Source organism: Patagioenas fasciata, chromosome Z (assembly GCF_037038585.1).
Source record: "Patagioenas fasciata isolate bPatFas1 chromosome Z, bPatFas1.hap1, whole genome shotgun sequence".
NCBI lineage: Eukaryota > Metazoa > Chordata > Aves > Columbiformes > Columbidae > Patagioenas > Patagioenas fasciata.
The window spans coordinates 16,959,172-16,972,599 of record NC_092560.1 but is presented as its reverse complement, the minus strand read 5'-3'; the positions used below and the strand labels follow the sequence as shown (position 1 = coordinate 16,972,599).

The 13,428-nt window shown below is 35.6% G+C and overlaps 1 protein-coding gene across 13 annotated transcripts in view; it reads left to right on the top strand.

Moving 5' to 3' along the window:
• The window catches only part of BDP1 (BDP1 general transcription factor IIIB subunit), a 55,482-nt gene that overhangs the window by 3,211 nt on the left and 38,843 nt on the right, over positions 1 to 13,428 (top strand). For 9 of the 13 annotated variants that reach the window (XR_011736378.1, XR_011736380.1, XR_011736379.1 and 6 more), the window contains exons 2-12: positions 813 to 1,365; positions 2,004 to 2,107; positions 3,101 to 3,160; positions 3,522 to 3,665; positions 4,552 to 4,685; positions 5,687 to 5,781; positions 6,389 to 6,443; positions 7,132 to 7,275; positions 8,698 to 8,982; positions 9,308 to 9,482; positions 11,129 to 11,288. Coding sequence is in view for 10 of the 13 variants with exons in the window: in XM_071801869.1 (XP_071657970.1) it covers positions 813 to 1,365; positions 2,004 to 2,107; positions 3,101 to 3,160; positions 3,522 to 3,665; positions 4,552 to 4,685; positions 5,687 to 5,781; positions 6,389 to 6,443; positions 7,132 to 7,275; positions 8,698 to 8,982; positions 9,308 to 9,482; positions 11,129 to 11,288 (1,909 nt within the window). In the remaining 3 variants the exon portion in view is untranslated. The remainder of the gene's footprint in view (positions 1 to 812; positions 1,366 to 2,003; positions 2,108 to 3,100; positions 3,161 to 3,521; positions 3,666 to 4,551; positions 4,686 to 5,686; positions 5,782 to 6,388; positions 6,444 to 7,131; positions 7,276 to 8,697; positions 8,983 to 9,307; positions 9,483 to 11,128; positions 11,289 to 13,428) is intronic. The other 4 variants (XM_071801871.1, XM_071801866.1, XM_071801864.1 and 1 more) reach the window with 3 other exon arrangements.

The window sequence follows — 13,428 nt, the reverse complement described above, 5'->3', positions numbered from 1 at the left end:
TGGTTGAAACAAGGCATAGTTCCAATGTAAAATTAAAAACCCTCTTTATGACTCAGTTGTAATTCTGCTGCAGTCTTAGTGTGAGCAACAGCCAAGGAGCCAAACACTGTAAGAGTCTGCAGATTTAGGAAGATATAATAGCTGGCAATTTTATTTGCACTTTGAAAACGATTTCTGCGTAAGGGATGGAAAAAATACTTAAATAGAAAGCTCTCCAGGAAAGCTAAAAGTTGTTGCTTCTGAAAGACTACTTCTGACATATTAAGTGTGAGCAGTAAATAAGAGCAGCCAGTTTTGCTGGCGAGGTTTTTTTTTTTTGAATTCATAGTTTATGTATCATCTAGTTGGAGACATAGTAGAAATGTTCAGACTGATTGTAATAAAAAAAAATCAAACTGCTTGTTGTATGTAGGTGTATTAAAATGTTTTGAATATTTCACCTATGTTATGTGAGTTACTTTTTATAATGCTTTATTGTATTAAGAGGATTATATTCTCAGCTGAAAGTAGAGAGCCTTCTAAAAAAGGGTGGAGTAAGGAAGGAACACCATGGTTTAGGATATTGAATAGCTAGCTTGTAACAGTAACATGAATGAACAGTAGTTAATATTAGAAAATAATACACCAGTTCTTATAGCTGCTTAGTTTATGGGAATTACCAGCTACAGGTTGGTTCTAGTGTGGCTTCTCTCATGTAACGGTATTTTTCTGTAGCACTATGTTTATACTGGTTGATGTGTATACATGTCTTGAAAGTAAGTTACGAATCTGTCACTGCGAAGTATTTCAGAATACTCTTTTAAATTTTGCAGTGATGACAAGGTTAATAGCTCAAATGATGCTGGAGAAGCTAGTAAACCTGCAGAGATGCCTACGCAGAGAAGAAAACGGATCTCTACCATGCCCAATCTTGTCAAACCCAGAGCTGGACCTTCAGCTGCACAGTGTTCTGCATCAAAACCACAGAGGCGAGCATCACAACCTCCTGATGGCAGTGTTTCACTTCAGAAGGATTCCTCTCCGTCAGAAAAGAGTAATGTTGAAAGCTCTTTGAAGTCTCCCATGCTGCCCGAAAAGAAAACCCCTGTGCCACAAGTGCCACAGTTTTCCCCACTAAAAAAATCAGTGAACAAAGAGCAAACTGCAGGTGTAGCTGCTCAAAAAAATGATGATACCTTGCAGAAGAATGTACCTTCCCCACTGAAGGAGAGACCAACACAGGAAAGATCAGTAACGCAAGAGGAAAAGCTACCTATGAAACCTGTTCCTGTGAAAGAGAAACGAATATGTTCTGACCGTGAGAGGATCCTCAAAGCTCGGAAGTTAAGAGAAATGCTTAAAGAAGAGCTGAGGAAAGAGCGGATGGTAGGTGTCTGTGTTGAGCAGTGCTGATTGGTGAAGGGCAAAGATGTGATTCGCCTAAAATACATTATCTCTTTGCAGTGGTGTTTTCTGGTGATCATCAGCTGCTTACTGCTAGTAGTTTGTGGTATCTCTTAGATCCGTATTGGTTTAGCCTGTTCATAATCAGTAACAGCGCTATCTTCCCTCATAATACAGATTTCGCAAGAAATTGTATATATTTTTATTTTATTAGGGCCACAAACCTTTTTGACATGAGGCCTGCTTATGTCAACATTCCAGTTTTAAGATTTTCACATTTGCTGATACAGTGGGGAAGAGTGATATAAGAGGCGTGGGATTTCTCATATCTTTTCAACTTGATTGTTGGCCAAGTTCTGTGATTTATGAATAACTTTTCACTTTCACTTGTGCCAAGTATTGAATTTCTCTGAGAAGGTAAATCGCTTAAGGGTCTGTGGCATTTCTGACAAAGGGACACTTCTAAGATAAACTTATTTCAGTTGTTGTGGGCAGGGGTGGGAAACAACAAAACTGCTCAGAGGAGGTACTTCATAAACCAATAAAAATATTCATTTGTGAAGTATAAAGTACTTTCAGAGTGAATTTAAGGAATTTTCTTATTTTTTACGTGGAAACAGTTGAAACACAGGCCTCCAGTAATTGAAGGACGTTCTCCACCAGATCGTTCTAAAATGACTATGAGAGACTTGATATACTATTTGCCAGAAAACAATCCTATGAAGTAAGTGTGACTCTTTTTCTCTCTCCTTAGATTAGATTATTTTTCTTTTTCTACCTATCTAATAATTATGAAAAGGAGAATTCTTAAATCTGGAGTATTAGCACAGATGCAGTATTGTTTCAATAGTTAAAAAAAAAACCTACTAGACATTTTGACATCTACTCAATCTTCATACAGAAATTAGAATTGATATTAGTGTACTCTTTGAAATAAAAAAGCATGAGCCTGTCCCCAGTATTGGTTTATGTCTGTACTAATGCAGAATAATAGAAAATCTTTTTGTTTTGCTAGCTCCTGTTAAATTTTTAGTTATGATTACCTACCAAATCTAGAGGACTACAATAATCTAAGCATTTCTCCTTCCTGGGTGCTGAAGTGGACAATACACTGCAAGACCCAGGAGGTCTCACCATTGCAACTGGATGGGTGTAGCTGCTACTGTTCCCTTGCCAGTAACAACGCTGAGTGAACATCCCAGAGGTGCAGTATTCAGGGTGCAGAACACTAACGCAGCTGGCTGCGCAGACTACTACAGAGAGCAGGGCCTTTGCCTGCAACTACCAGAACCAGTCACATAAACATACGTACAAATATCCAAATCCTGTTTTTCTCAGTAGCAAATGAGTTTTCTTTTACTGTCTGTTCTCACATGCTTGTTAATGTTTGTGTGCTTGTGTGTTTTATTGATCACATTCTTTCTTATTTTTTCTTGTATGCTTAAGTAGGTAGTAAACCAGATGCTCTTACATTCCGTGTGCCCTTGCAGTGAATTACTGCTTGAAATATCTCTTTTTTTTGTCCTTGTTTATAAAAAAAAAAAAAAAACTTAAGCAGTGGTGGTTGTTCAGTTAGACCTAGGTCTAGACGCAGCATAAAGAATTGAAAAAAAAGCTTTTGTTTCTTTGTCCAATATCCACTATAAGCAAGTTTTGTGGAATGAAGCAGAAATGTATCTGTACAAATATCCATCTCTAGCTTTTTTTAAAATTCTAGGTCTTCATTGGCAGAAGAAAAGAGACCAGAAAAAAGTTCTGCACTGGGTCAAATGAAAGAGTAAGTCTTGGTGATGGAAGTCGTTACAGTCAAAGTTTTCTAATGTTGGCAAAAAACATGTTTCTGTAGTAATACTAACTGTATTTTTTTTCAACTGTTTCAGTATCACAGCCTTTATTTATAATGAATTGTAATGTGGGAGGGGAAGGTGGCTAAAGAGCATTTTGCTTTCAATATATTTTTGCATTTGTCAATTTTGCAATAGAATGAAAAGCAGATGCCAGAGTTTATTATATTGACTCACTTGCTGGTGGGTTACATTGCTGGGTGGTTCATTAAATTGTTGAATGTCTGGCATACAGAGCTGCAATTCAAAACATGATCAAAAGTAATATTTTTGCTTGATCTCTTAAAACTGTAGACAGGAGGAGAAAAGTACTCCTGATCATGAAGAGGAAGATGAGGAGGAAGAAGCAGAAAATGCAGAGGAGAGTCAGGATGGCCCACTTCTAGTTCCTCGTGTGAAAGTAGCAGAAGATGGTTCAATTATTCTGGATGAGGAAAGGTAACAGGTTCTATTCCTGACTCATATGCTGACTCACTAAATTGCTGATTAGTTTGTGAATAGAGAACAGTTACTTTGGACAGGGGTAAACGTGAGTGGTTTTGTGAGTTGATAGTTGAGCTATCCTAACTTAGGAAATAGTGCAAATATGTGGCAAAAAAAAGAGCAGCAGTTATCTACGTCTCAGGAGTGGTGAACTTTCTCTATGAGAAATAATCTTGGAGAAGGAGATAGAAGAAGATGTTGTATTTTATTACAGCGAATGAATACTGAATATTTGTCAAACTTTCAAATGTCTTCTAGTTAGTTAACTACTTTGTTTCTCGCAGTTGCATGTATCTGCTTACTATTATTCAGTAGTCAGTATAATTTGCTCCAGCTTTGCGTCTTGCATATTGCTGCTTTATTCAGCTGTCATTGTTTTCAGTAACCTTCCTTAGAATATGGCTTTTTAAAAGTATCTGTCAAATTACTGAGTTCCGCAAATGTATTATTAGCGCAAGATTTAGAGCAGTTGTGTAAGCCTAGACTAGTCCTGGTAGAAGAATTTGAAAGTATTCTGGAAGGATATGGAGAGGCTTTTGTGGTTTTGCAAAATAATTTTATTGAATGTTACAAAGACTTTTTAAAAGATATTTAATTATGTGTGTCTGTACTATATGTTGTAAAAAAGGAAAAGCAAATTTACTTGTGCAGGCTGAATAGGATAATAATTTCTTGCTGCATTCTGCCACTAAAATACATGTTAATGTAATTTTTAAACCTTATTACCCGGTACAAACTGACTTGTGGCAGGAAAAATGTGAATAGCTGGTTTATAAACATCTACTGTGTGCTTTGTTATAAATATTTTCAGATAAGTCTATTTGTGTGTTTACTCTTCCAGTTTAACTGTAGAAGTTCTAAGAACAAAAGGTCCATGTGTTGTAGAAGAAAATGATCCCATCTTTGAGCGTGGCTCTACAACTACATATTCCAGCTTCAGGAAAAGTTTTTACACAAAACCATGGTCGAATAAAGGTGGGTATATTTTTGGTTTCACGTTTTGAGTCTGCAGAAATATCTTAGTTTTTCGTCTATGCTTTGTACTTAATTTTTGTTTCTAGTGGAGTAAATGGATCTATGTATGTGTGATGTAGTCTCAGCCCTACAAACTTTTACAACAAACAAGAGTTGTGATGTTTACTGTGAAAATTGGCATGTTTTAAAAAATCTAGTGCCTTATGATATGCAGGCTACCTTTCTGTCATGGATTTCAGAAGCTGTGGAAGTGTTTGTCTGCCTTAACAAAAGAATAATTTTGGATTCTGGTGTCCAGATATTTGAGCTCTATATGGAACAGTTAGCACTTCTTTATTCGGTTCTTCCAGCATGGGCAGAAATAAATTATATAAGCCACCTTTATGTGGGCTGATTTCAGTGCACATAGACAGTTCTGGTTTTATGAGTGGGTGTGTTGTTTTTTTTTAATTATGCCTCCTATTAATTTATTACTATCTCTGGGCTGACAACACTGTGCAAGGCTTCCTACAACTGGAAATGTTTTTTTACAACTGGAGATGGAAAAGTTAACTTCAGAATTCACTGTGTTTATTCTAGAGTGCACTCTTTTCCTGTTAATAAATAGTAATGGAGGTGGTATTTTTATACATGCTTTTGTCTGATTTCTGTTGGTGATTTATTTATAGCGAAAGCAAACATCAACAACTTGGAGTTGGTTAGTTTTGATTTACTAGCTTTACAAAGTGTGTTTTACATCCTGCAGTTTTATAATAGATTAGACAGTTATTTTTGTTAATAAATATGTAATTCAGCAAATGTTATTAGCAATACTATTTAATACTAATTACGTAAAATGACACACCACTGCAGATCAGCTGAACTTGCAGCCACAGTGGGTAACCTAAAAGTTATATATATCTCATTGCATTACACTTGAGGAAAGGTGTTTTTGCTTAAGTATGTAGTTAACCGTCCTTCTTGCTATCTAAAGTGTGTGTATACTTTTTTTTCCCCTCCAGAAACAGACATGTTCTTTTTAGCTATCAGTATGGTAGGAACAGACTTCTCTTTGATTGGACGACTGTTTCCTCATAGAGCCAGAGCAGAAATTAAGGTAAAATTTAAAGCACTTAATAAAGCCATTAAACATCTGTTTTCATTTTTCTGTTTCTCATTAGCTGTTCCTGTGGTTCCTCTGTTAGTATTGATAATTTTAATGCTAATTGGCTCTGTAGCAATGCTTTTTTGATATCTATTTCCAAGGGGTAGTAAGTATCTGAAACATTAGTGTGCTGGGTTGAATTCCATTCAAAATATCTAGTAAATCTAGCATACCTAGACACAGTTTGTCTTGATTTTATTTTAATTGAAGAATGCTGATGAGCACAAGTTGATGTTAGGTGATGGTCTTCTGTGTAGCTTCTTTCATTGTATCCAGCTAGGAAAATATTAGATATTTCGGACGCTGGTTAGATTGCAAGTAAGGACAAACATTTTGAAAACAATAAAATTGTGACTGGTGTTATGTATTAGTGACAGATTTTATATTTAAAAGTTAATTACCAACTTGTGTTCCATGAATATGCTTGTTACTTCTAACAACTTTAGTTGTTAGAAAGTTTTTTTTGCACTGAAGAAGTCTTATCTTGATCTACCATTTTGTACAATGTATTGTTGCATTTCTTGTTTACTGAAAAGGACAAATATACCTTTGGTTTTAGAACAAGTTCAAACGTGAGGAAAAAGCTAATGGATGGAGGATAGACAAAGCTTTCAGTAAGTAAAGTAAATCTACGCCATACTACAATGAGTCGTTAAATGCTATTAATCTTTTTTTGTAGTAATTTTTATGTTTCGCCTTGCCTGAATTAATTTTAAGAAAGTTTTTGCTCATGAGTGAGTTCAGAAGCTGGTGAGTTTTAGGTTTTTATAACAAACATGGTTCACAGTAAAGATCATTAGGTGTAATTTCTGGCTTTCCTATATGCCTGATAAATGAAATTAACATAGACTTTTCTATATATATATATATATTCAGTAGAACATTATTCTGATTTGTGGGAAATTCTAGCACAGTTACTTTTTGTAAACTGCATTGAGAATCCATAAAGACTTTGTGTGTTATTTGAATGAGCTGCATGAGTCCTAGAGCAGCATGTTAATGCATTATGTGATACTATGGTACAATTTGTATATTTTTTGTTTCTTAAATTATTGAGACTACTAAGTACTGTAGCCTTTTTACTACTTTTTTGGGTTTTTTTTAAATCAAGCTACTGCAACCCGTATATACATCAATTCTAGTCCCTACAGAAAATATTTTCAAAAACAATTTTCTGTTTAAAATTACATCATCTTTGCTTTTTAATATTATAACATGTACCACTCATTATTTTACAAAACAAAAACTTGGAAAAATTATCAACTTTGAAATCTTTTCTATTTCTTTGTTTTAATCTGGTAGAAGAAAAGCGTCCTTTTGATTTTGAATTCTTTGCCCAGCTGCTTGAGAAGGTATTAGCAGATGAGGAAAAGAGGAAGCAAAAGACTGCTAAAAGCCAGAAACCAAAAGGAAAAAAGCCATCAAGGCCTCAGAAGAAGCCAAAAGGTACTTCAAAAGAACGTTTGCGATAACATTACAGAGCAGTGGTCAGTAATGTGTTGCTAATAGAGGAAAAATCACTTGGGGAATCTTTTTCTTTCCTGTTCTAGACAGGGCAAGAGGATCCTGGCTTTATAGCACAACTTTTTCAGATATAGTTTACTGATGTGTGGGATGGTAATCATTGCTAGCAGCTGGTTTCCCGAGGTGTGTTTTCTCTGGGCAAGAATGTGAGACCACACTGAGATTAGTGCTTTTCCATTATCTAAAGCACTGGTATTTGAAATGGGATATTCTAATTTAACAGTTGATAGATATTTCTGTGAGTTCCTAATGAATTCACTTTTAAGATACTTTGGCCAAAACCATGTTTTTGTTTTTGGCAAGCTGGTTTAATTTTTTTTTTTTTTTAATTTTAAACTCTTTCCCTTTAAGGTTTCTGTTTCTCCTTTGATTATTGTTTGACTCCTGAAGTCTGAAGGGTGTGATCCTTTTCAAGAAATTTTGTAAAAGTTGGTTTGGTTTTTCTGGTCTGTTCCAAATGAAGGATGAAGATTTTTAACTTACTCTTCATCACCATTTAGTGTCTTATTCCCCCAATACCTGTGAAAGGACCTTTCATAGATGTGCTTAAATTAAAAACAGTTATGCTGACAGCATTTCATAAATTCACTGCTAATTCTGTGGGGTTGTTCACTTGTTTGTTCCACAAGAGCCAATTTTCTCGTGACTGATACTGTGGAACAACCAAGGAACATTGCAGTTTAATTTTTAAAATTGACATAGTTGCTACTTTTCTATAGCCTTGATTTCAGATTTGGTTAGGTAAAATGTTCTATCTAATGGGACTTACAGCTGCATATAGAAATTCTGTTCTCAGACTTTAATAGTAGATTAAAGGTACTTTATATGTCAAGCAATGAGAGTATGCTTCTCTTGCATTTTGTGTTTTTTAATTACAGAGGAACAAGTTAATATAAGAATAATAAAGACACAGAAGGGTTGTTGGTGATTAATGTTCTGCATAAATAAAAGATGAAGATAACATGTTCTGACAAGGGGAGAAGAATTTTAGGAACTCTTTAAATACAGAAAAGAACTTAAACTTTCCTGTGTAAATAACAATGCCTGTTTTTCCTGAATTCAAGAGTGAGTGTGTAACGTGCAAAAAAGTATAGGAACAAGGATGCTTACTAAGCTAGCTTTGCATGCGTTGTTGACTTTACCATGGTGGAGTCCCATGTACAGAATGTGTTTTGCTTTTAGTGTTGACGTTAATCTATGCTGAAGTCATGGTCCTGCTCATATGGCTGACAGTATGCTGGCAGTGATGTATGAATTCACAAGATGTTGCTAGTGGAAATATCTTTGCAATTTATAGCTCCTAATAATCCATCAGTCTATAAACCAGGAACCATATTGTCTCAGTAGCAAAAGCTGCCAGCCCAGAAGCTGCTAATGATCAAGATCTTCAGGAAGCCAGAATTTCTGATGCAGAAACAGAAGCAGATGCTGTGACTGCTGAGAAAGAAAATGAGGAATCTTTGAATGTTGCTGAACAGGCAGAAGAACAGGTTGGATTAGAGCCAGTACTAGCAAAAAAGAAGAGAAAGAGGAAGAGAAAAGGTGAAATTGAACAGGAAGCTGAGAATCTTCCAGAAGAAGTGGCTGTCCCTTCAAAAATTGCTGAAGAAGGGAAATCCTCTAAGAAAAGTAAGAGGCAAAAATGCTCCCGTTCAAATGTTCAAATACAAATTATATAGAGAGACATTGAAAACTTAAAAATGAGAACTTAGATTTTGTTTTATATCACTGATCTGCCTGGGGAGGTTATGGAACAATGCCTTTCGAAATCAGCTTTCGTACTAAATCTAAACACATTTATTTTAGCTGGGAACAGTGCTTTTATATCTTAGGCGTTTTCCACTGACATTTTTTGTCCTAAATTAACTCTTGTTTCACTGTAGCTAGGATTTGAGCAGTGAAATTCTAAGATGTTACCTAGAATGTCCAAATTGATCTAATTCTTATTCATTAGCAGAAAAAAAAGTGGTAAGTGGTACAAACAATGATGATCATACTCCCTGTAGAGAAGAATTGGATGGCGTTATTGAAGGAAAAGATGAAACTGCTGTTACAGAGGAAGTGAGATCAGAGTCCTGTTTACCAGTGGATGACACAAGGGAGAGACAAAGTGATGTCATCTTATGCAGGTAATGTTTACAATGGAAAGTTTAGGCAAAATAAAAATAGTTCGAAGTTTTAGTATTGGTTTTATTTATTCATGCTTACCATCACTTTAACTGGCACAGAATGGCTAGTTTTTTTGTTTCTGAGGACTGCCCTGTCTTTTATTAAGCTGTTTTTAGTGTTAAGGAAGTTTTAATTTCCTGGTGCAGAAACTCAAGCATGGATTCCAGTTGTTCTTCCTAAATAAATAATTTATTTGCAAGATGCAGGATAGAGCAGCTCGAACTGGGTGCCTCCAGTAGAGGGACCCCAAACCAAGGAAACCTTGGGCAATGATACCCTTATGAGCTAAGCTTCCCATCCCTCATGCGTCAGTTCAGGCCTATTGTGAAATTAGAGTCTGAAGTCTCTCCATTCTTCGTTGAATCGCTTTATTTTTGTGAGATGGGAGGTTTCTTATCTCTGCAGCTAGTTGTTTGCATTTTACTGATCAGACTAGACCTTCAGTTTTTATTTTGCACCTGCAGCTAGGGAGAAAAGTCCTTGACAAAAACCAAAACGTTCTCCTGTTTGTTGTCTTCTTGTGTATGTATTCTGTTCTTGCTGATCATCTAAAGCTTCCCTTACCTACATGCTTGAACTGACTGTGAGACCTTTTTTGCTTTATGAGGCAAAGAGTTCAAAACTTCACAGCTTGCAGTCTAAGCAAACTTACTTATGCTAAGCAAATTCTATAAAGCGCTTCTAAACAAGTTCTATAAGAAGCAGTGTGCTAAAGAATTCAGTAAGCTAAGGCAGTCTGTTCTATTACATTAATTCACACTGTCAATATATTCTCTGCCCTGATGGGCTGTCCTTGCAGAATGAGTTTACAGTAATACTAAAATGCCATCCAAAACTGCTTTCACTTCTTGTTTTGCATGTTTATGAAGACTATTGGCTTATCCTAGCTCCTCATACTTCTCTCAAAGCACTGCTTGGAAATGTTGCTAAGTAGTGTTGCTATACACTTGGAATTTATATCTGTTTTTAATACGGTAGTTCTTGTGCGAAAGGAGAGTTGCTTGAACTGTATTTGTGCAGAAGCTGGGTGGGGGTCAAGCTTTTAGTTTAAATTTGGGACATTCTTTTACTAGAAAGAAAATGAATGTTTTCTTAAATTTCTTATATAAGAAAGTAGTAAACCTAAGAAGTCATTATGAAGCTGTTAGTGCTACTTCAGAATTTCACATGTTAATTGTTATATTTACCTGTATTGTAATAATTTGTTATTTTGTACAGATTCCCAGAAACTCTTATGTGCTTTAATACCTCATTGGAAGCATATGACAGAATAGCATTTGTCTTCAAACTCAACATAGATTGTTATAGTAGACTGGTGGGGAAAAGAATACTTCTGAATATAGTCATTATTTTAGTAAAGTCTGTTTTTAAAACTGTCTAGTCTATAATATTCAGATGGGATTTTAATGTTGTCTTGTAATAGCATTTCAGAAGTACAAAATTGTTTTAAACCTCATATCCTGCAGATATTTCTAAAATTTGTTAGATTCTCTGAAACACATCTTACGTCAAAATTGCGTAATTTTTCTGTGCAGCTTGATCTATCTCTAAACAAACACTTTTTAAGTTAAAATACACTGGGTTTGTGTGCTTTTACTGATTTCAGCTTTGAAGATAACATTGATGTTCTACTAGAAATGGAATCTGCTAAACTGAGAACCCTAGATATTAGAGATGATACATCACAGGAAAGCCAGATTTCGGAGTTGCCAGTTTCAAAGATCAGAAGCGAAGACAGGCAATCTGGAGAAACTAGAGAAACAAAGGTATTGTTATTTAAATAACTCTTACATCTGAAGATCTTTCTCTTGACTGTTAAAAGTGTTTTTGTAAGTCAAAGCAATTTTTTGTTTGTTTGGGTTTTTTTTCTATTGTTTTTACCGGTAAGTGGAAAAAAGGCAACAAACCTACTATCAATTTGGCTGGCTTTAATGGGTTGTCCGTTACACTAAATTTATTCAACCAGTATACTGTGCATACTGTCTCATAGACAATTTAAACAGCTGAAGAATTTGTTCAAAACTGAAGCAGTACAATATCAACCATAAAACCTTGAAGCAAGATTTTGCTGGCCTACACTTACTAGTGCTATGTTGGAACCTGATTTGAGCAGGATCAGCACTGGCTTGTTTGTGGTGCCTCAGAGTGGGAACTGGTGTAAACCCTTGTAAACTGGTACTAGCTACCATGAGATGTTTCAGGAAATATATGAGAAACTGTACCAAAATTCATTGATCTTTATTCAGGAAAGTTATAATCAGGTCCAGCAGTTCAGAAGCTTCCTGAGATTGCATCTGACTGCTTTTGAAGACCTTGATGCATCTCTTATTCGTTAATTTATCTAGCTGCTTTTTTGCATCTATCTGTACCTTTGTCATGTATTGCGTACTACAGCAAAGAGTTCATTCCTTTAATTAGTCACTTAATTTAAAAAGTGTATTCTTTGGATTGTTTTAAGCCTGATGCCTGGCAGTTTAATATATGCTGTACTTCCATTGTTAAGTTCCTGTTCATCTTTTCTTCTTTATAATAGCACTTTTCTCTCTCCAGCAATATTGTTTTCAAGCTGAAGACTCCTAATCTTACATTTCTTTTCATACAGAAAAAGTTCCATTGCTTCTATTATCCTTCCATCCTTGCATCATTGTCATTTTTGAAACTTAATATCATGTTGTTTAGAGAGTTGTGCTGAGGGGAAATTAATTACTTTCCTTGTGCTTTCTAAGATGAAGAATGATCTTACAACTGAAGTTTGTGGTAAGAGATTAGGAAATTCTAAGTGTTTAGTGTTTCCCTAATGTGATGGGAAATTATTTGTCCTTTGTCCTTTATTTTAGATTCTGTTACCTGAAGTGTTGTCTTCATTTTAGTGGAAAATCAGCTACTTAAGATCTTTGCAGGTACTAAATACCTGTAGCTGAAAATGTTGTAAGCATGCAATCTCCTGATCTTAGTTGAAATATTATTCGTAAAAATCAATGAACTGAACAAAGCAGTGTGCTATATGCACTAGCCAATTATAGTGGTGTCAGTAGTCTGAATACCTAACTCTGGCTGATTAATTATGACTGTTTGACATCAGAAAAAAGCATAATAATCCCTGAAACTGATAATTTTAAAAGGCTTTTTATGTCAATTCTAATTCTCTTGGCCTGCTGTGGTTATTGTGCTTTGAAAGTATGTGAACATAGTCACTGATCTAAAACTAGAAATAGTCAACCAACCAATGATGTGAAACATTGTTCTGTTAGTGTTATTAAGTAGGTAAATCAAGTAGAGAAATAATGGTTTTATGCAGTAGGTTTTTACCTTAATTCACTAAATAGATTGCATAGAATCTTTGAGGTAACTATGATTAGTTTGCTAGGTTGTTAAAATTACTTTTCATTTTCAGAGTGGTGGTCAGAGCTCACTAGGAAAATTATTTAAATACTAGACCTGGAAAGAAATGGTAGCTGATACTGCTTAAAGAATCTGTTATCAGCTTCATCCAATTAAAAGACAAATAAACGGGTTGACAGGAACCTCATGAAGTTGGACAAAGGAAAGTGCGAAGTCCTGCACCTGGGGAGGAACAACTTCAGGCATCAGTGTATGCTGGGGACCACCCAACTGGAAAGCAGTTGGGCAGAGAAGGAACTTGCGGATCCTGGTGGACACCAAGTTGAACATGAGCCAGCAATGTGCCCTGGCTGCAAAAAAGGCTAATGGTATCCTGGGCTGCATTACCAGTAGACTGAGGGAGATGATCCTTCTGTGCTATTCAGCACTGATAAGGCCGTATCTGGAATACCGTGACCAGTTCTGGGCTCCTCAGTATGAGAGATATGGACACAATGGAGATTGGACAGATACTTCAGCTCCTTCATGGGCTATGATGAAAGGCTGAAAGAGTTGTGACTGTTT